The sequence below is a fragment of the Chaetodon trifascialis genome, chromosome 3 (genome assembly GCF_039877785.1).
Source record: "Chaetodon trifascialis isolate fChaTrf1 chromosome 3, fChaTrf1.hap1, whole genome shotgun sequence".
Taxonomy (NCBI): Eukaryota; Metazoa; Chordata; class Actinopteri; order Chaetodontiformes; family Chaetodontidae; genus Chaetodon; species Chaetodon trifascialis.
The window spans coordinates 10,283,593-10,306,652 of NC_092058.1; the positions used below are offsets into that span (position 1 = coordinate 10,283,593).

The 23,060-nt window shown below is 43.8% G+C and overlaps 2 protein-coding genes across 2 annotated transcripts in view; both read right to left on the reverse strand.

The window, feature by feature from the left end:
- Positions 1 to 1,077: 1,077 nt before the first annotated feature.
- Positions 1,078 to 16,586, reverse strand: ipo9 (importin 9). The gene is made up of 24 exons (XM_070959224.1): positions 16,316 to 16,586; positions 13,705 to 13,766; positions 13,439 to 13,525; positions 13,091 to 13,292; positions 12,894 to 12,982; positions 11,744 to 11,830; positions 11,349 to 11,468; positions 11,026 to 11,126; positions 10,729 to 10,787; positions 10,450 to 10,601; positions 10,225 to 10,323; positions 8,721 to 8,827; positions 8,438 to 8,577; positions 8,086 to 8,248; positions 7,631 to 7,857; positions 7,202 to 7,350; positions 6,488 to 6,616; positions 6,094 to 6,369; positions 5,627 to 5,793; positions 4,660 to 4,793; positions 4,386 to 4,505; positions 3,941 to 4,054; positions 3,748 to 3,824; positions 1,078 to 1,919 (listed from the first exon to the last, which is right to left on the reverse strand). Exons 1-24 carry the CDS (start codon positions 16,473 to 16,475, stop codon positions 1,809 to 1,811), a joined length of 3,132 nt encoding a protein of 1,043 aa, XP_070815325.1. The 5' UTR covers positions 16,476 to 16,586; the 3' UTR covers positions 1,078 to 1,808.
- Positions 16,587 to 21,017: 4,431 nt separating this feature from the next.
- The window catches only part of LOC139328836 (guanine nucleotide-binding protein G(s) subunit alpha-like), a 30,082-nt gene continuing 28,039 nt past the window's right edge, over positions 21,018 to 23,060 (reverse strand). Inside the window, exon 12 of the mRNA XM_070958865.1 lies at positions 21,018 to 22,115. Within this exon, the coding sequence (XP_070814966.1) occupies positions 21,969 to 22,115 (147 nt within the window). The 3' untranslated portion in view covers positions 21,018 to 21,968. The remainder of the gene's footprint in view (positions 22,116 to 23,060) is intronic.

Sequence of the window (23,060 nt, forward strand, 5' to 3'; positions counted from 1 at the left end):
GATGAGGTTCACTTTAGGTTTCACGTCACGTCCAGTCTTAAGGCAGCATAGTCTCAGGCACTATATCTCACCACATCAAGCTCTACAATTTGTGTTCAGTGTATTTGTCTAAGGTTCATTATTCACTGTATAATGTAATTTTGTGGAGAGTTTTTTCCACTTTCTGCTCACAAATGTTCTCATAAAACATTTAGCGTTTAGGATATTATACCCATGTATACCATTACACTGGACACTTAAAGAGGCCCCTTTATTTCACCTTTAAGATTGACAGCCCCCTGCCTCCAGCCTGACAAAATACAGCATTATGTTCAAGTTTAAAACACCTTCATCGGTAAACACAAGTATCAGCAGCCTATTCTGTTCTGATGGGTTATTTTCATCATATTTGTCATCATTTTTCTCAAGGACAAATCACACCAGGACATAAAACAAGTCCCCCAATTTAGCGTTCATGAGCAGTATATAAACATTTAATAAAAGGTTTATAACACACTAAAGTAGCTGTAAGCAGATTTAAGTGTATAATAATGTATTTGTCAACAACTTGAACTCCTCCTGTTGGCTCAAGGTGCAGGCTGGTGTAGAAACACATGACAATAAAGTAAAACACAGGTGTGATCTAAAACGTTCATTAATAAACACTAATAAATGTCCCTTTGTCTGTTTAAAGCTACAGCGAGAGCTTACATGCTGCTTATAAATGCTAAATAGGTCAAGTGGAAACAACACATGACAATCAAATTAAACTGAACTGAACGCAGAGTTTTTGTGGCTTTAGACGTGAACATCTCTAAATGTTGGATCATCAGATTTAAAACGATGTGCATCGCAAACAAGTTCATTCTGTCAGAATATTCGATTTGAGCTGTAATTGTTGAGAAAGATGAAGATGTTACTGAGAAAGATGCAGCAAAAACTTGGCCATGTACAGCGACTTTGAAGAGAGCACATCTGTAAATACACCAATAATAAAAATAAAGCTCAGGAAGGCGTCAGTCTGAGGCAGCAGGACGAGAGAGCGAGTGGAAGTAATCCATTCGTCAGTTTTACATGGAAATCAATCTAGAAATGTGGTCCTTTCAAGACTTTTATTTAGAAATTTTTCCATCCCAACTTTCAGTGGGTACAAGGAAATGACAAGGCTGTGAATCACCACGGTAACAGTGCGAATTCCCAAAAACCCACCGTACGCTGGGACATGACAGCTGGTCAAAGAGCTTTTCGTTTCCGCTCAGAAGCAGTCGATGTTTTCTGGAGTATAAGGCTGCCAAATGTTTCTCTCCAAACATCTGGAAGTTTTGGGGGTTTTTTTTTTGGACTTTCCTTCGATCAATGTAAAGTCTCATGGAAATGTTTTCCATGTTGCGTTTTTCTGTTTACAACACAAAAATTATGGGCTAAGTTACAAATAGGACATGAAAAAAATAGTCCGTTCATATTTCATGATTCACCTGTCCCACTGCGAGGCCTCAACCTTTTTACTCAATCCTCTCGTCCCGTTTGAAATGACCCTAAAATGGCGAGTCCTCTGACCTTCTGCAGGAACAGACCTGGGCAGTCTCACCTCTTCATCTTCGTCAGTTTAACATCTGCAAAGTCCTTCATCCCATCACAAGTACGCAGAGAGAGGGGAGTTACAGGTAAGTGCGTGTCCATCCCGTCCTCTGGTGGGCCCATCACCCCGAGCTTTGTTCTCCCTTTTCTTTGCTATGTTGTAAATTCGTCATGAGAGCAGAAGTGATGGGGCGATAGAAGAGAGGGCGCAGTAATATGGAAGAAGATGCGTTGGAGCGGCGGACGGCGGGCTAGAGGCCTATAGACTGCAGGGTTTGTCTCTCGTTGTTGTTGAGGTGGCCTGAGAACATGCTGTAACACGGCTGCTGGGCGAACTGAGTCAGGAAGTCTGTCAGGTAGGCCTGCAAAGAGACGGACCACACGGCACAGGTCAAAGGTTAAAAACTCCTCTCTGTAGGGAAATTCTCTTCATGAGGCTAATCAGAGCACAGACGTTTTCACACGATGTGTAAAAATGTCTACAACTGAGCTATGAAAACAGAAACATGCACTGAAAAAGAAACTATTTTTGGTCTAAAACTGACAGTTTGGTAAACTGCGATGTGATCATTGACACCGTATGCAGGCCTGCTGCGGTTTATGGGACCTTCGTGACTTCAGGCGTCTCTGCACACTGATCTGAGCTCCCAGTGGGTGACAGCTGTATGACGCAGCATCTCTGGTGATGAGAGGTGAAGTCACGGGAGTCAGCTGATCAGTGTTTGTTTGGTCTATCTTCACCTGCAGCCTGATGTCTAGTCAGGACACACAGTCCATGTTTAGCTGCATGGGTGTTTTGAATGTGCAGAGAGAAGGTGGTGCAGGTGTTTAAAGGCTTGGATCGACTGTCTTGCCCATAAAGCTGTAAAAATATGATGGTTTCATCATGTTCACTCTGACCTTAGTTTGGCTGCATCATAGCTCCATGAATTAAAATCTAAAAATGAAATTCATTCTATTTCATTTTTAAAACTTTATTTTTATGTACATTTCTTTTTTATGCCACTTCTACTTGTGTTGATTATCTGGTGTTTTCAGAAAGTCACTCAATGTGTTCATTACTGATGACACAGTGTTGATTTGTTGAGTGATGAGAGAGCTGGATGTGGCTGAGATTGAAGTTTACAATCAGTATTCACTTGTCTGAGTGTGCATGTGCACGCTGCACAATCAACTGACTATCATTCATCAGTGGTTGTGTTAGTGCAAACTGTGTGCTTTATCCTTAAAGACTAATCCAACCAGCCTGGCACCATTTCACCCTAAAGCCCCTTTATAACTGGAGCATTGTCTGATCTGATTTGACACTGAAAACACTCTGACGCCGTCGACGATGGCTGCATCTCGCAGCGACGGCAGCAGCCAGTCTGAAGGGCCGGCTCAGCCCAGAAAACACGAACAGCGACTTTCAAAAGACCTCAGATGGTCTACAATAACAAACAGCCCCGAGTCCAAAGAAGTCAGGACACTGAGCAAAACGTAAATAAAAACAGAATCTACAGCCAAACTGTGTTTACTGACAACAGTTTTACAAACTGTTCCTGAGCTCATACTAATATCCTTTATATAATCATGTAGTCACAAAGTGGTGAACCTCGCTCCATCCTCGCTTGAGAATGACTGAGCCTTTCCAGGATGCCCCCAGTTATGATACTATCACCTGTTGCCAATGAACCTGACTACCCAGTCTTTCTCTTTCCCAGTCTTTCTCTTTCCCAGTCTTTCTCTTTCCCAGTCTTTAGCTGCTCCTGTCTAAACTTGTTTGAAACATGTTGCTGCATCAAATTCAGAATAAGCAGATATTTACAAAAATCAATGAAGCCGACGAGGTAAAATATTAAATGTACTGTCTTTATACTGTGTTCAGTTAAGTATCTGTCAAAAAGCTTTAACAAATGATCACATATTTATGTTTTAGCATCTCAACTAGTTGTTATTAATTTGGTTTCATTATGTTTGCAAACGATTAGATTTCCATGCATATGACAGACCAAAAGGCTTTATATTCTTTGGCCAGCTCACTTGTATACTGTATATTACATTTATTGCCCAGCATGGTGTTATATGGTCATTTAACACCTCACACACATCTCTGTAAATGGGGCTGGTCAACATGACAATATCCCATTAAGGTTTGATGGAAATATGTGTCATGAAACATGTGGATATATATGTTTAGAGTAGTTGTACCTGCAGATCAATCAGATAAATGGGGTCTTTCAAGGCATCTGGATCATCCTCCTCATCATCCTCGTAATAATCATCATCTGTGAGACAGGAACACACCAGGATACGGAAACTCAGTAACCTGACACAAGCTGCTACGGTACAACCAAGAAGACAAACTGCAGGAATAGCTGAGGCACTGGGGCCATGCGAGTACCATATTTATTGGATGCGATGAGATCAGAAAGCAGCTGCCCTGCGAGCCCTTCGTCCTCCTCCTCATCATCTTCCCCCTCGTCCGCCTCATTGTCCTCCCACATACCACTGGAATCTGAGACACACAACAGCTCGTGAGTGAAATGTCTGCTGCCATATTCTTTAGCAGGCGAAAAATACATTAGAAATACAGACAGAAATACAACAGATCTGCTGTCCTTTAGGTCAAGAGCAGTAGGTCAGCATACAGTGACATACAGTACAAATATTGTGTGACCCAGCAATGATTCTTGCTTTTGCTTGAAGTTAAAATAGGCCATGTTGACTGGCAAATTACCAATTATCACTGTTTTACATATGGTTGAGTCTGACACCAAGTATAAAGAATAAGCTGCCATAAACAAACAAAGGCTTGCAGGAGCATTTGTTTTATTTCACTTTCACACCTTGGCTCCAGTCCGCTGCGTTCGCCCTGCTGGCGTTTGCCTCCACCACCGTCGACAGCTCATTGATGATCAATTTAAAGATCTTCACTAGCAAAGGAATGTTGGTCCACCTCTCTGGGTCTGCGGAGGAGAAAGATGCACAAACATCTCCTGATTTCGCTGTACGGACGTTAAGTGATCGCTGCAACCTCAGATGGCTCCTTAAGAATATCTATGAGGTGTTTCTGGTCATACACTTAGAGATTCAGCTACATGAAGCTTATTTGGTCCTTACTCTTGGCAGATTTGGAGCGTGTGCGGATGCCGTCCTCAGGGCTGTAGATCTCTTCTCCCTTCACCACGATGTCCTGGAGACGCTTGTCGTCAGTATTGAGGCCGTGCTGCAGCAGCTTACAGAGCGCCACCGTGCTGCAGGGAAGGGAAAACAAAGATGACAAAAGTTTGAGATATGAGGCGAGGACAAAGGTCTAGGTTTGTGAGGAGGCTTTTCATGACATATCTCAAACTGAGCTATTGCAGCTCCTGCCATAAGCACAGTTCTGTTAGAGTCATACTGGAAGCAGAAGCTGTCACTTAATGTGGAAGATGCCATAATTGTGTACATTTGGGGATTTGGTGGTATTTATAGTGTTGCACTCATTTGTGCACAATGAAAAATGACAGAAACTGTTGAGTAAAGAAAGGAAAAAGTTCCAGAGAGCTGAAATGCTGCCCACACACAGCTGGCCAATCAGGGAGTGAAGTGGGTGTGAATAACAGCTTTGGAAAGTTACAAAACCTCAGCGCCTCCACCCCTTATTCTGAACACTTTTCTTGAAGAATTCTGGCAGTGGAACTTGTTCCACCTTTAGGCAGGTACCAGCAACAGGTGAAGACGCGCTGATGTCGCCATCCACAGGCAATAAAAGTACTGTGGCTACAATTCTGGCTTGTGTCACCTGCAGACTAAAAATAACTTTTTCTCTTTCACGGGTTTTGTTTGTTTGTGTGTGTGTGTGTGCATACATTTATATGGCTGCAGAAGCCAAAAGGCAACAATAAGTAAATTAATACACTAAAAATAAATATTAAGTTTTTAATATCTTTGCCCACACTGAACACTGGACATAGCTCTGAACTACTGGTTCTTTTTTCTTATTGGTGATGCAGGCGAGCATGACTGGTAGCTTCAACTCACTGTTATTCAAAGCTCTAAAATTACTACTTACAGATGTAAATGATTGATAAAAATGTCGTCTGACCTGACTTTCCCCTCGTACTGCCCGTAGAAGAGGTGCTGCCTGCTCATCCACTCTGTCATGACGAACTCCAGAGCAGGTTTCCCCGTTGGTCCGGGCAGACTGCACAGGAACTCCAACAGAGGCTCCAGCTGGGAGTGAACCAGGTGGGCAAACACCATGATCAGAGACTACAGATGGAGGAGAAGGAGGAGGGAAGGAGAAATAATCAAGAAGTGAAGGTAACTTCACCATCAACAGATAAAGACCGGGTTAACACACACACACACACACACACACACACACACACACACACACACACACACACACACACACACACACACACACACACACACACACACACACACACACACACACACACACACACACACACACACACACACACACACACACACACACACACACACACACACACACACACACACACACAGGTCTGATGGTTCATCCACACATCACCTTCGCCTCCCTACCTGCATGACACTCAGAGTCTCAGCTTGCTGCATCTTGCTCAGAATCGCTCGGAGGATCTGGTCCAGCTGTTCTCCAAGCTCGGTTCCCGCCCGAGAGATCAGAGTGGACACCAACCGGCCCACGAAGGCAGCCGTGAACTCGGAGGTCCGGGGGTCCAGCAGCTGGTTGACCACCTGCATGACGTACCAGAGGCCGCTGTTCCCCTGCTCGTCCCTCCACTGAGCAATCTGCTCCAGCGCGACGGAGACGTACGCCCGCAGACACTCGCCGCCGTTCTGGAGAGAGGAAGGAGGTGGTGGAAGTTAAAGTTAACTACGGAAAAGATTACACAGAGTACAACATACTATAGTATAGTAAAATCAAATACTTATTCTTTAAAAAACGTCAATTTACCTGCATTATCGTGTTGTCATCGGTGCGTAAGGTGCACTGAGCCACAACAGGGAACGCCTGGCAGACCAGCATCTCTGAGAGAGGAGGTTTGGTGTTTCGGACGACTGTGGTGAGGATGTCTATGGACGTCTGAGGTGCGGACAGAGGAGAAGACAAGTGGAAAATTCTGTTTTTAATCTCTGAATAAATGATTACATGATGTGGCTGATTGCTCATTTGGTTGCTGACTGAAATTATTCAAGCAGATTATGACTAACACCAGCATGTAAATCATAAGCAAAGGAAGCATATATAATACAATTATAACATAGCACAGAGTTCAGGAGAGTTTGTCACACTGCTTCCCAATACTGCGTTTGTCTTTATATAAAAGTAAAAGAAAAGTTTTATCTAAACAGAAGTTACATTTTTCTCTGTGTGCTTGATGACTGAGGTAGACTTGATGATTGAAGTATCTTTTGTCATTACAGAACCTGGATTTTGAAATGTATGGCATTTATAACACCAGGGCCAAACACATTGTGTCACAGTGTCAGTGAAGGTGAAAGACAATTTGTGTGTCTGTCCTGTGATTCAGATCTGTTCCAAGATTTGATGGCTTCTTCCTTGGCTCATGCTTCACCCTTTCATCAGCAGTTTTACTGCCACCTGAACCGTCTGAAAGGTGAGACTTTCTGTACATCTCTGCATCTTTCTGTGGCTCTGTCCACTTACAGCACAGAGTCCAGAGGGAATCTTGTCAGGGGGAGCCTGCATGATGCTGACCAGCGTCGGGATGAGACGCATATGCATGGGGCCCTGGCAGCCTTCGATCTGGGCCAGTTCCTTAAAGATGTCCTGAGCCAGGGACGCCACCACAGGGTCTGAGGAGAAGAGAGGAGACAGGGCCTGAGAAGAGATAAGAGACAAATCAAACCTACGTGCCTCTAAATTTAACATGTCTAGGTCTTCTCTGGAAAACACTGATTCCAGTTTATCCATGTCCAAGTATTAGAGACAAGCTGACAAGAGGTTTAAAGTCAGAAATGCTGACAATGTGTCCTCTATTTAACCATAAAAGATAAGAGAAAAACATAAATTATAGTCTGTGTGGACACAATATTAGCCTGACAGAGGATGCGGTTAAGGGAGCTACAGCAGTACCATTGTTATATTTAAGGAAAATAGCAATGGTGAGGGGACAGATCTTGTTCTCGGCGCTGGTGGTGAAGGCCGGGTCGACGGTGCAGACGATGCACAGAGTCTCCATGACGAGGGTGAGCACCTCTGAGCTGAACTGGGCGGCCAGTTGGACCAGTCCCTCGAGGATGCTGGGGAGGAAGGGCTGAAGGACGTGGGTGCTCTCCGACAGCTTCAGTTGATCACAGTACCTGCAGAACGACATGGAGAGTCGGCGTCAGTGAACAGAGGATAACCAATCATATTTATGTCTTTATTATCATTAAGTGACACTTTAAAAAATCTGGAAATGCTTATTGGAAGCTTCAATTTTAATGTTTGTATCTGTGATGATGGTTAATTGAGGTCTAACAACTGAGGTTAAGAGAATAAAAGTATCAAACGTCTCCTATAATGCAAAACACTGAATGTACACTCACCCCCAGATGGCCCTGACCGCGGAGATGCGGACGGAGGGTGGCTGGCTGTCGTGGAGGCCGCTGACGGTGGCCTGGAGGAACTGCTGGATGAGCTCAGGAGACATGGCTGCGGTGAAGCGACTGGCCGCCCACAGAGCTCGGCCGAGCAGGAACGGAGACGCCGCTGGTCAAGAAAACAAGATCAAGAGGCAGCAGTGAAGAACAAGGCGAGAGAAACAACAGAAAGGCCTTGATTTCGCATTTTAATTCAATAATTTAATCCTTTTATTATTTATAGTGATTTCTCATGGGGCACTGAGTCAGTTACAGAGGAAGTAATTTGATACAAGCCAAGGGTCAGTTTAGGACTCACCAGCCAGGTTGAGATCGGCGAGGATAACACTGGCCAGGAAACCATGCATGTCGAACTGGACACGGCCATTCTTCACGTTCTCTGTGATGATAGTTTTGACAGAGCCAAGGGCCAACATGCAGGCTTCATGGATCTTCCACCTGGTTAAAAAAAATAAAGAAATAAAAATACTTTTCTGACTTAAAGGTCACTGACTTAAAGCCGACCTATGTTACAGGAAGAATGTAGCTCGGATTCGACGGGGCTTTAAGATCAGATGCTGGGATGCAGTGTTTCTCCTCACCAGTGCTCACTGCCGCTGTTTTTGGCCTGCTCTGCCTCCTGGAGGTGTCTGGTCGCTGCCGCTGCCAGAGCTGCTGCGCTCTCATTCTGAAACTCTGCAGCAACGGCCTGCAAGCAGAGGTCAAAGGTTAACATCATTATACACATGCTCATGATGGACCAGAGGCTACGAAGTGAGCTGATGAGCAGAGCTGCTATGAAACCAGAGCAAACTTATACATGCTGGACATTTCTGACCCCTGTTTTCCACGTGACCGCACTGCTCAGCATTCCTATGACTCAACACTGCATAGAAAATATCTGTTCATAAGCAAACAACCATTTCCAGTCGTTTTCAAGGACTAGGGCAACGTGGTTTAACGGATGCCTCGAGTGTTTGCGGAGGCTGTGTGTGTAGGAGACGGAAAAGGAGAGCAAGGAGGTGTGTTTCCCCGGCACGGTGTGTAGAAACAGTCGCCCAGCAGGCATGAATACCTTCCCAACCTCTGCAGACCTGACTTAGCAAAATATCACTGGAACTAGAATTACTGCCTTGCGGTTGTTTTCCTCTGCCAGTCAAGTCACATTTGTCCAGACTCTGATAATATATGCAGTGAAGACTTCAAAGGAATTTATTCAAAGGTATTAGGTGCATTTTTTTGGTTCTCACTATACTGACGTATGAATTCAGTGAATATTTCCAGTGAGAAACACGCTGTCCTCACTTAGAGACTATTATTACAGAGGAGGACAGAGGACTGACAGAGCGCTTCATCACATGGTGCAACAATAATCACCTGAAGCCAAAAATCAGCAAAACCAATGAGCCTGTGGTGACTACAATGCTTCAAACATGGATGTTGCTGCAAAGAAGCTACAGGATGCTTCACACACATCTTCAACCCGACAGCACAGAAGATCTAAGCAATCAGCACAGTTCCAAGATGAACACCCAAGATTAGTGTCACCAATTCAGTATCTGACCAAATATGGTCACAATCTCTCCTCCTGTTCCTGGGTTGTTGGATAATGACCAGAAAAGTGCTTTTGTAGAATATTATGAGATCACACTGTCTTTTGACCACGAAATTCTGATCACTTCATCTGTGAGTCCTGGTGAAACTCCCTCAAGGCGTTCCTGAGATATTGTGTTCACAAGACTGGGATGGACAGGCGACCTGAAAACATTCAGCCTTCAGCCACAGCTGACGCCGGCAAAGACATTTAAAAGAGAGTCGTTTCCCTCACCTTTTACTGTGACACAGGCTCAACACACCTCTGCTTTAAATCCTTTTCACTTTCCTATTAATCACACACTGATACACACAGCCTCCATTTTACTATGCTAACAAAATCACTACAGATCAGGAGACTGTTTTCTATTAAGACTTTAAAATCAGCAGATGGATTAAATCACAGTTCTTAAGTTGTACTGTCCTGCAGTGGGCTTTCAGAGCAACCCTCACATTACTTTTAAGGCTGAAGGTGATTTTTTTCTGACTTTACAATAGGATGTTTTATCTCACCAGCAGCAGATCCTGAGCAGAGATCCTGACAGAGTAGGAGAAGGTGTCATCATCCTCATCCTCCACAAACTGCTGAGGGTTCGCCGTCCACACTTTGATCTGAAGAAACAAAGAGCGAACAATCAGGCTCAACACCATGCCGTATTCACACACACCTCCACATCCACGTGTGCACCCACCCACCCGACAGCCAGTTCAGCCTCATGTGTTCAGGCCATTGCTCACCTGGTCCTCTGTGATCTGCATGTACAGGATGATGTAGTAGATGAGTTCGGGCAGCGCTTTCTTCACCGTGCTCTTGAACTTGCTGTTCTCCAGCAGCGTGTGGACGAACTCAAAGATGCTGAAGACCAGATTCTCAAAACCCAAAACCTCACCTGCAAAAAAGAGCCAATCACACAAGCAGACTGTTAAAAAGGTGCTTTGACATTGAAACTTTCAAAGCCATGTGATGAAGCGATTAAAAAAAAAAAATGTGGTTAGGATGATGTGAATTCTGCTCACCATCTGAGTCCACGGGATCGTCCACTTCCTCTGTGTAGTTGACTTCTGTCCGCACATAAGTGATCATCTGGTTTAGGAATACTCGACTAAAAAGGCATTTCCTTTCCCCTTAGCATTCACTTTGTGGACCAGTGGATTAGGAGTTTAAAGAGGAAGTAAAACCGCTCGTTAAATCATGTTTTTCTCAACTCACACGGAAGCCACTCGTACTCTCTGGTCTCAACAACGCTGTTTACAACACAGACAGCGGTACTTATCCCAGGAAGAAATGAGCTAACACACAGTTGTAAAGGATATAAAGCTGCACTTTCAGTCAGAGTATTCCACACAATGGGTAGTATCTGCTGCATGGAGGACAGCATGGGTTTCGGGAAGTTCTTCACCAAAGCTGTTACTGCCTGATGAAAAAGAAGAAACACACATTTAAAGTGCAGATACTACGCAAATTCTCTACTGAATCAAAACTTCTTTTACCTTGTTTCTGAAGTGGATAAATACAGTATAGCGAACAACTACTGCACGGCATAATGGCCCTTTGGTTAAAAAATATTAAAAAGGAAATAGGTTTACTTATTTCCCTCCACGTTAACAGCTACTCGATCACTCTTAGAGTCTCTCACCTTGAGGACTTCCATCTTAAGACCGCTATCAGATGAGGGTCCATCAGGCATCTGCAGAGCCTGCACAAACGCCTCTGTGAACTGCTGCACCACGGGGAAGATCAACGCCTTGGCCGCACCCTGCATGCACAGGGAGGTACAGTAAAGAGAAATGTAAGCATGATACTGAAGCAACCAGCACAACATGAGCAAAACATCAAACACCGATTTAAATAAATCTCCAAACATCCTCGTGTGGTCATTTTTGGAAAAAAAAAAGAAAAAAAAAAAAGACCTCTTTTAAAGTGAATTAGCACTTTTTCTGTGGCAAAAGAGAGTACATTACAAGTAAAAATGTTCAATTGTATAATTAACTCAAACTAATTCTCCACTGTACGTCTGGTTGTGACTCTCACCTTCTCAAGCTCTTCAATAGCACAGATGAGGTTGGCACAGGTGGTGAATATCTCCACTGCTCTGGATCGGGTACGAATACTGTACACCTGCAACAGTTCAGACATTAAAGGCAGCCAAAACTTCATGTCAGACACAGTGCAGGACAATTAGGTACATTATATCGTCACTGTCCGATAAAAAACACGTATCTCCACTTTTAACGATTTTGACTTTCCATTGGCTAAGGAATATTCACATTCTCTTCCAGCAACAGGTAGCATTGGGGATCCAAGTGACCAATGGAAAGACGTTTTATTACATCATATATTTAACATGTATCTCCAATGGGTGTCAGAAGTGTCCATCAATGCGCGTATCTCCCGTATGCGTGTATGTCAATCTATTGTATGACAACTGTGTTCAAGTTTTCGACTAGTTAACAGACATTCACGATTGTCATTTGCACGTAGTATTTCACATATTTTCGTTCTGTACAACTCAATCCTGAGGGCTAACCGCTAGCTAACCTTAGCCTGTATATCAGATGATTTGTCATGTCCGTAAACACAGACTGTATACCGTCAGTACTTGGCAGACTTATTATAGCATCTAACGCTAGGCTAATGTTGTCCTTGCATGATGCATGCATGCCAAATGTATCTGTTCAGGAGGAAACACTGCACCGTTTCTTGTAAGCCTGCTATCAATACTTTACGGATTTAGTGGGACATGAACGGGAGACTCGAGGCTCGTAAATGACCGGACATCATTGGAACGCATTATTTAAAAAACACGTATGTCCAATGTCACTCACAACAACGCACGTAAATCCGATTAAAATACTAAACGGGTTGCTAATCACCGTGTAACTATAGGTTTTCATTTCGAGTCCTAAGTGTGTCTAATTACTGTGTTTTGGGTTTAATTTGTAAGTTAATTGACGAGTAAAACACTTTTTTCATGCTCCTGAAAAAAACGAGTTTTGGAGATACGTGCTTTTTATCGGACAGCGACGATATGTAACTTAAAACAGTACAGTTCCTACAGGCAGTTGACTAAATATGTGCACGCAGAGAAAAATGAAATGCTAATAACACAGCGAATGTATTCCTCCTTAGGCAGGAAATGTGAAAGAACTGTTGCATTATAAGTTAAGAGCTGCAGCTATACCTCGGCCATGGTGAAGATCTTGTACATTTCAGGTAAGATGACTGGAGCCACCAGCGGCATCTGTGTATCTGTCACCTCTCGAGTAAACTCTGAACATGTCAGACAACAAGTCATTACATAAACAAGAAGACATTTAAAATACATCTTTTTTTCCTAAATCCTAAGCTCCAGTGTGTGTGTGTGTGTGTGTGTCATACCTGTAAGGACCCTCATGGCACCGTGCACAGCATTGACATCTCCGCTCACCAGCATCTCCATCAGCAGGGTGAAGAGTTGCGGCCAGGCCTCAGGCCAGTCCCAGTGGGCGATGGCCGACACGGCGTACGCAACACTGGAGCGGACTTTGCTGATCGCCTCCCGCAGACCGCTTGGCAGCAGCTCCCGGATGGCAGCTTTAGCCTGGAGGGCAACCACAGTGAGAGTTTGACTACATTCAGCTCAAAAAGCCTGGGGTCATATTACAATTGCTTGCAAGAATGCCCTTGAGAGGTTGGACTTCTGCAAGTAGCAGACAAAGGAAATGTATTTCAGGAAGGAGAGTTTACCTGCTCTGTTGTTTCAGGTGGCCTGAACTTCTCAGACTGGGAGCACCAATGAGTCTCCACGTACTGCTTCAGGATGACTGATGCTAACTGCAAACAGACAAGACAGCCACAAGGGATGGCATCCGTCAAGCTGCACACAAGTGATGCAGGTAATCACAGTGAGGCATACAAATCAGGACAACGTACTAGTGTCAGAATGAACATCTGAGACCGTCATCTGACATGCATGCGTATGGGCTGGACATCCTTGGTTGTTTCATGCTCACCTGACGGATTGCGAGCGCTCCCTGAGGATCAACCGTGAGCTCTGCCAGGTGGACGCCGAACTCTACAACATGAAGAAATCCACAAAAAAAATCATTAATAAAACAGTCAGAGGGAGACCTCAGAATATACATTAAACAGTTATGCTTTTTTTTCCATAATGCAGAATTACACTGTACACAGTTACACAGTGTCATGATATGCAAAGCTAGCACACATCTACCCACACAAGCTCCAGGCTGTTACTGCTGCCAAAGATCTACTGAACACTGACTTGAAAACATTTTGTGTTTTATATATGTTCTTTTGTAGTGGTAGGTGTTGCTGTTTGTTCATTGTTTATGCAGGAATTGTGGATACGGCTTGTAAAAAAAAAACAAAAAACAAACAAACAAAAAAACTGTTTTCAGCATTGCGTCCATCGTTTTCATAACTTCCTCTCGATGCTGGCTGCTTACAATCTGGTACCTGGTCACTACCGTTTTGTAAGTCCTGATGTCGCTGTTATTGGCTGGGGGCTACACATCCATTGCTCAGAGGTTGCAGGCCACAGACGTCCCAACCACAGCGAGATGAAAATAAGGAAAACCAGGCAGAGGGCAGGAACCACCACACATTATGAGTCTATACACTGTTTTTATAGGAAAATCCTGCTTAGTACACTATACCTTTATGTTGTTTAAATCATTTGCTTTCAGTTAAAAGACTTTCTTCCTGTTAAAACATGAAAAGGTTTATGTTGAACTGCTTGAAACACGATGGCACTAATGCACTGTGTTATGTCAAATTTAAAAAACGGACAGCAGATTAGCCGACCAGACAAACATGACACCGTATGCTAACTGCTCCACAGTAAATGCCACAGTTCGGTTCCACGGCTAGCATTGCAATCACCCATGGAGCTACACAGCTACAGAGCGCACTGGTTTGAACCTGGCCTGAGAGGCATGCAGAGAGATTAACACACAGTTCAGGATCAGCATCAACCTCAGCCCTGAACCCGCTCTCTCTCACTGGGTTTTACGAAGGGTGACATCAGGCGCCAGAAGACAATGTTAGTGCTGACAATCCTACAAAGTGGCTGCCTTAGAGAGGGGCCAGCGGAAAGGGTCGGCCTCGCTGCGACGCTGTGGTGCAGCCGACAGACAGCGTGCACAATTAGCCTTTCAGCAGGGGCACGAGGATCGCAGGACAATGGGAAGTCTAGTGGAGTATACAGTAAGCCACCGCCACTAGGTACTGTATCCCTCTGTCCCATTTCAGCTCTTCATGAGAACACAATGGTTTGTAATGGGCATTATTTCCCAAATACACCAAATGTCACCAATTGTTTACATAAGGTACTTGGTCAGGGTTCATGTCTTAAAATGGACCAATTCTGTCATAGACACATAAAAACAGAATTGGGAAACTGGTTGATGGGTTGTTTATTTGCCTCCCAGAGGATCCAGTACTTTAACTATTCATAAACCTCAGACACAAGGGGCCACTACACTGGTGAGTCCTAATACATTATCATTTGTGCACACACTAACTTTAACTCAGTCAACACAACTTGGACTGGAGAAAGAAGAACGAGCCCATTGCGGACAGCTACTGCATTAATGTACATGTTCAGGTAAAATATTTGGAATACTTCATATCCAGTAACGTGTACTTCATGTGCGCATGGACTGTTGATGTCTCAGGATCTCTGGGTACTGTCGCTCTGCCTACCAGTAACTACAAAGAAAAACTTGGGACACTTATCCCTCTTTGTCTGTCCCCCTCTGGTGTGTTTCCTGACGGTCCTGATGATGATGCAGGAAGTTGGCAGCCTGTGAGGCGGGATCCACGGGAAGAGCCCCTGAGAGACGTCTAATAATAAGACTCAGTTTGACCGCTGGAAGTCGGTGGACATCTTACATACCGTCACTTTTAGGAGATAAACGGTTTAATAAGAGTCGGTTATGGCAGCTAAGGGCTGTGGACAGTGCTCGGTCTGTTGCTGTCATTCCCGTTTCCAAGTGACGTTGTTCGATTCCAATGCGCTCGAGACCAGAAACGGCGTGTATGTAGCTTTGGCTTCAGAGTTGTGACTGTACATTAGCTAAATTCACACACATAATGGCCAATTAAAAGTAAATGAAGGTTTTTTACTGAGGCAGAGGGATAAAGCAAGGGTCCACCCTGTTGCTGTGCTGCTGGGGCCGGGGTCCACACAGTCTCCATGTGCTTAATAGAACTTAGTGACGAGCAAACGTAAATGATTATACTCGTGTGACACCGTTAGCCTCGACTTGTACGATGGCGTTAACTTAAGCAAGACAGGGAAAATCAGCCCATAAGCTGAGGCAAGGAGGACACGTTTTCAAGCTAACTTGGTCATCACTAACTTCTGGAAATGTGGCCTAATGTTAGCTGCTAGGAGCCAAGACAGTTCCACAGCTAACGTTTTAGCTGCTTCTCAGCCTTGCAAATACAGCCGAAGTTAGCACTGGTAAAAGCAGGAGACAGCTGTCCACATGGAGCTCGTCTCTGCAGAGGCCCATGCCGCTAATAACAGGGAGAACCGGGCAGCTAGCCACCGTGAAGCCCCCTCAAACTAGCGTTGAGAAACTGCCGACCACTCACCCTCTGTCACTTCCAGCACTTTGATCTGCTCCTCCGCGGCGGCGCGCACTTCTTGAACCGGGGACAGGATGGCCGTCAGCGTCTCGATCAGAGCCTCTTTCAGTCCCTGCTGGACCGGGCCGGCGGCCGGACCGGACCGAGCACTACCCGCCGCACTCATACCTGCTTTGTTTTCACCCGCAGCCCGCTAGAGTCAGTCCACCACGACCACCACCCGGGGAGGAGCAGACAGCCACAGCCACCGAGCCGAAGCGCGCCAATGCATGGAAGCGTGGAGGCGGGGTTTAGCCGGAGGAGGGAGGAAGCAGATTTGGTCGTCCGGTTCGGCCCACGTGTTTTTTTTTTTTTTGGGTCTGTTTTTGTTTTCCAACCTCTGTCTCCCTCTTGTGGAGCGGGGTGAAATGATGCCTTCAACTGCTGTGTGAAGACGTACGGGATCACTAATGAAGCAAGTTTGACCTTAAAAGGGTGTTTGAAATTCAAACAGACTACTGAGCATGTGAAACAGACTTTCTAGATCCAGATAGATGGTTTCCAAAATAAAACATTTTAGTGCTATAAATGCAGTGGTGTTTGAAATCCAACATCAAATATTTAGTAATGGCCAATCAAACTAAGGTATTCACTTATATAAAATTCTTTATGACCATGATTTGCTTCCTAACAAATTGTATTAACAAAATGCCTGCTTTAACATCACTGATTAGATCATAGCCATAAGTGCAAATACACATTATACAGCCAAAATAATGCTGCTTTTGGCCTGTTTTTCATGGTTTGGACAAAGTCCCCTTTGTTCCCCAAACATAATGGTATTTCAGACAGAAGTGTGTTTCCAGCTTTGAGGAATAACCTTTTTTGTTTTAACACGCCCCTGTGCACAAAGTGAGGTTCAAATAGAAATGGTTATCCCTGTTCAGTGTGGATGCGCTTGTCCTACCTTCAGAGGCCTGACCTCAACGCCAGCCAACACCTCTGGGATGAGTTAGGAAGATGACTGCAAGCCAGTCCTTGCTGCCTTAGATCTGTGGCCAACGCATGGGACCAAATTCTTGAGTCACACTCCAAAATCTTGTGGAAGGCCTTCCCATAAGAGTGGAGGCCATTGTAGCAGGATGTTAATGCGCAAAGTTTGAAAATGAGATGATCAACCATCACATATGGCTGCAATGGTGAGGTGTCCATGGAGTGTATTAGAATGGGGTGTAGAGAGTTCTCTACCCTGTGTGATTTGAGTCCTGGTTTACCCGTTAACAGCACTTAGGTGGCTTTGGCTGAAAGTCTCGACCGTTACACCTCAGCACAGTGAGTGGTGCAACACTACGTGAACGAACTTGTTGGAAAGGGCCAGACTGAAAGACCTTCCTGCATCTTCTGTTAACAGGTGTAGTGTCACCTGAGCTTTAAGATGGGCTTGAGCTTTCCTTAGACTTCTCACTTATAAAGTAACATTAAACCGCTGAGGTGGCACAATCAATGCAATTCACTGAGGCATGACTGTCAGTCTGCACATGCTGTAACTCTGAAAGTGTCAGCAGGTCTCTCGTTACCTGCTTCACCTCATAATTCTGTTGCTCCAACAAGGAAATAGATGGGGTATCGGCAAGATTTCCACCGTCGTGATACAACCATGTGACAAACTGTTTGTCTCCTCTTGAACCTCCATGCTTGAGACTTCTCTCGATGGACAATCTTTTCTGTCCGCTGCACAAAGTTTCTAGTTTAATTTCTTACACTTTAATCTTCCAAGAGTGAGTTTCAGTCTTCTCAGGTGCTAAACTTGTTCATTCAGGAGCTTGTCAGCCAATTTTAAGACCATGACATAGTTAGAATGGCTTTTGAAAGACATTAAAATCGCGTTATTCCTTTTGCAATATGCTGCATATCATCAACAATAAGTAGGCCACATACAGACCGCACGGAGACTCTTGTTTCCTACATATTTTAAAAACACCAGCCAAATGAGCAACAGGACTGAGCTCACTGTAGATTCAATAGCACCTAAAATCTACGGCCTGACATCTGTGCCAGTGTCTCTCCGGGTTGATTTTACTCAGTGTTGCATGCTGATTTTAAACCTCTAATTTAAACCTCTGCACAAAAAGAACAGGAGAAATTATACACACGGAAAACCAACAAAAACTGAAAACACTTGGTGCCAAAATAGGCAAAAAAAAAGAAAAAAAAAAAAAAAGAAGAAGAAGCCTAATGGGGTTTCTTCTTTTTGAGCTAAAATTAAACTCATTTCTGCAGCCTGTGTGGCTTTAAGGAGGGCACAGGTGAGGAAAATAAACAGTGAATATAATCTCTTCTCTCACATCATCACTGGTGCAGATCTGAAGGATTAAAACTAGAAAAGCAAAACTGGGGAGTAAAATCTGTCTGAAAAGGCAAATAATTATACACTTGAATATTACCATGATAGCATGTTCCCGGAAAGCGAGTCAAAGTGTTTTGGGATATAGTGTGTGAGTATAAAGGTGGTCGACAACCTCATGTGTCCTCTGAGGCTGTCTGCAAAGCCTAAGAGACACAGCAGTGACTGAAAATTCTTCTTTTTGCTAAATATGGCTTGGCTTGGCTGGTGTCTTTAGAGTATCAAGATCAACAATACCCTCACTCAGTTTCGTCTTTCAGACTTCAGGGAGTGATAAGTAATAAGACCCTGACGTCTTCTGCACATCAAGGCCGTGGTGGAGACCATATTTGTATCATTGACCAAATGTCCATAAAGTTTTCAGTTTAGGGAACAGCAGAGTAATCAGGAACGGTGAGAGTGTCTGCCTCAAACTGCAGCTTGTGTAAAATGTGACACTGGCCTAACTTCCACAGTGAAACAAGTGATAATCCTGAAGAGCAACAGGTGTCAGAAACACAGATTAGTTTACAAGTCGTTGCCATCTTATAGGTACACCGAGCTCCAACCGATGCAGCCTAACCTAACAGGACAGCAATAAATCCCTCTTTAAGGTTATAATGTAGAGTTCTGTTTAGAGGTGTTAGGTTTATGTGCATGTAATGCATTTCCCTCATTGTTTGTACAGGACTTTGTGTAGGTCTTTTCTTTCCTTGTAGAGCACTTTGTAATTTTTGGTTTTGATACTTGCTACATAAATAAACTTAATCATGATGAACTGTAACATGTTTTACTGAGGGTGAGTCCAATATTTACCTACCTTCACTGTTGGAACATTATAACATTATAACCTTTGCTTACTGCCGGACTGTTGTACTGGACTGCGCTACGACAGGCGTACCTAATAAACTGGCAACTGAGTGCATGTGATGTGGACCTCGGGTGACTCAGCCTGAGAATGAACCAAACACTAATACAACCATTTCTTCTTGTTTAAGCAAAAAGAATTTGGTTTATGTAGAAACAAGCAATGTTTTGCACCTGGATATTTCCCTCTCCTTCAAAATAGTTAAAGCTAAAATAAAAAAGAAATGAATCCCCATCCCATCGCACCCAGAACCGCCACCATCCGAAAACATATGCAGGTGTTACTGACAGAAAGCAAAGGAAACCTGGGGGACAGCTCACAAGGGAGATAGATATAAGTGTACAGTACATATATATAAAATATAAAATCTGAAATATATTTTATATATATTAAATTGTGTTAGGGTTCAGTATCTTTCACTACACAGCATTAAGGTGGTGTGTTTGATTATCTTTTTTTTCTTCATTTTTTTTTTTTCAAATCCTATTATATAAACCAGAGGAGAGTCAAAGCAAAACAAATGAATCAACGAACAAACAAATGTGGGGAAAAAAAAAAAAAAAGGAAACTAAGCAACAGACGAAAGGCCTCCGCCCCGATCCGATGCCCCTCCCCCCAGCCTCCAGCGGAGGGGTGAGCTAGCACGGACGAGGTGGGACAACAGACCCGTCCAGCTGTACAGCGCAGTGAAACATAACTTACATATTAGCTCATTTTTACACGTACAGTCGTGATCAAGGCACAGGGATCTTCTACAAGTTATTTTTTTCTTCAATAAAGTTGTACAAAATAATACATTTTACAGTCTGTACAAGAATAATAGTCCAGCAGTAAAATAAAGACAGACGTACTTAAAGCCGGGAGGGGGTGGGGGTGGGGGGGTGAGAGAAGACGACGAAAGGTGGGGGGAGGATGTTGTGTGGAACGGGAGGGGACTGATGAGGGCTGGAGCGCGTGTGTGTGTATGTTAGTGTTAGTGTGTGTGTGTGTGTGTGTGTGTGTGTGTGTGTGTGTGTGTGTGTGTGTGTGTGTGTGTTCCCAGGTAAAAGTGTTGCGTCCAGTCTTGATGAGTCATGTCTTTGACTCCATGCTTTTCCTTTTGCTTTGTTTTTTCCTTATTAAATAAAACTCCTCCTTTATTTTCCATATGCTGAATAGTTGTCAAATAGCAGCAGGGGCAGGGGGGCAAGGATGTGTATGTGTGTGTATATATGTGTGTGTGTTTGTGTGTGTGGGTAGGGAGGTTTAAATGGTGCACAAAGGCAGATCACACACACAGTGTACACCAACACACAACATGGGGTAAAAACTAACAAAAACTTAAAAGTTGAATTGTGTTATTACAGGAATATATAATATTTATATTTATATATATACATATTTATATACACACATATATAAATATCTATATATATAGCTTGGATTTTTTGCACTGCATGAAGTTCACTGGTATGCATGAATTTATGCATCGAATGATATTTTTCTTGTTTTTTTTTTCTTTGTTTTTTCTCCCATTTTTTTTGCTGCCGTCCCTCCTCCACTGGTTTCTTGAAGAGCAGGTCATGTGAGCCGCGTGGTCTTATGTTCGAGTCACGCTCACGTCCACAGGCGGCCGTTAGTCAATTAGTCCGTCTGTTCGGGCACAAAAGCGCTCACAGCCCTCCTCTGTTATCAGTTTGCCACCCTCCATGTCCATCGTTCTCTCCTCCTCCTCCTTCGTCTTCAGCACGCGGTGAATAAACTCCTCTCTCTCAGAATGCATTATTCAATTCAGCCTCTGCCAACTGTTAAAAGCAGGAGGACTTGGTTTTAAAAGGGTCTGTATGTATATGTGTGTGTGTGTGTGTGTGTGTGTGTGTGTGTGTGTGTGTGTGTGTGTGTGTGTGTGTGTGTGTGTGTGTGTGTGTGGCTGCGATACGCGACATTAAAAACTATCTAAGGGTTCTGGATGTCTTATGCTGTAGTGTGTGTGTGTGTGTGTGTGTGTGTGTGTGTGTGGGTGTGTGTGTGTGTGTGTGTGTGTGTGTGTGTGTACCTGCGAGTATGTGTGTGTCTGTTCATATATCTGAGAGAGGGGAAAAGGAGGGACAGCCTGCACTGAGGGGGTCCAGTCTTGACCCTCTTTCCTGGGTCAAAGTGTCGCTGAGCACAGCAGTCAGTCAGCTAATAGTTGATGAAACTGTTGTTGGTGTATCCTTAACTGTAATTTCCTTAAAAAAAAAAACTTTTCCCACTGTTCTGTTTTTCTGAAATCGTGTTACTGGGAGAAGTAGGAGTTGTATTGGGATGAAGGGGAGGGCAGGCGGTCAGTCGCTCACTCGTTTGTTTGGTGAAATTGGTGGAAGTGGAGGGGGGTGATAGGCTAACTGGTCGTGGGGGGTAGATAGGTAGGTTGGTAGGTAGATAAGTAGACCGGACGGCGCTGCCCATCACAAGAGCTCATACTGCCGTAGGTGCATCCTCTGTATGATGTCGCGACAGTCATTGAAGACGCGGCGGATGTTTTCTGTGTCGACCGCACAGGTGAAGTGGGGGTAACAGTAATGCCGTCCATCCCCGCTGGCTGTGCTGATCCTCTGGAAAACACACAGAAGCACAGTCAGGTCAGTCCCTGCATCCCAACCTCTTCTGTCCAAAGCATCCCCGAGAGCTCAAACTCAAGCCCCCATCAACACCACCTGTCATGTTCCAAATGTGGATGCTTTTAACACTGTTAATTATATAAAAAAGGACAGTTATAATATTTTATCCTTACAACTCAGCTGTTATTTTGGTCAAATTTATATTTCACTTGCAGTGTCAGAAGCTGGACAATTGAACTGTTAATCCATTACTCTAAGCTAGCTACAGGATTTCAACATTTACCCATTACTTTAGACCATTTCAACCATGGAACTGTTACTTTATGCTCACTATTTCAATCTCTACTTTTAGCGATTACAGGACGTACTAAAACAACGTTCTACTGAAATCTACTGAGAACATCTTGTAGGCAAGTATCTGCTGTACACAGCAACTGAGTGGAACAGTGAAGAGGCCATCTGCAAGATTTTGTTTTGATTTTGGTGACATCTTTGGCGCTCAGCTGTCACTGGTGTGGTTTTGTGTGGCCCATCCAAGGAAAACATTTGCCAGTGGCACAGGATGAAACTGTGATGTCTTTCACTGTGGACTCTCTGCTAACTGCTGTTGCTGCTTCTGGACTTCAGCACTTCATCCATATCAGTTTTTAAGAAAAGCAAATGCAAAAAATACATAAATAAAAATGAACCACTGAATTATATAGTTGTATCTGTTAGTGACACAGGTGGAAAGATGAAACTTTATCAAATGTGTAAAGGAAAAAATACTGATTGAACGATAAAAATAGATTTCTAACATCTTTCATATGGGGTTGGAAATGTTGTTGACTGTAAACATATTAGTTATTTTAGTTATTCTTTCTCTTTTCTTTGGTCAAAGTCCATCCAACTTAAACTAGTGGGAGCCAATTCAGAAACCTCAACAGCCCTAAAAGGACA

Coding starts and splice junctions, on each gene's coding strand:
- ipo9 (XM_070959224.1), bottom strand. CDS start 16,475: ATGAGTGCGGCGGGTAGTGCTCGGTCCGGTCCGGCCGCCGGCCCGGTC. Junction 13,293..13,438: donor CACCTGAAACAACAGAGCAG/GTAAACTCTCCT, acceptor GTTGCCCTCCAG/GCTAAAGCTGCCATCCGGGA. Junction 12,983..13,090: donor TGCCATGAGGGTCCTTACAG/GTATGACACACA, acceptor TGACATGTTCAG/AGTTTACTCGAGAGGTGACA.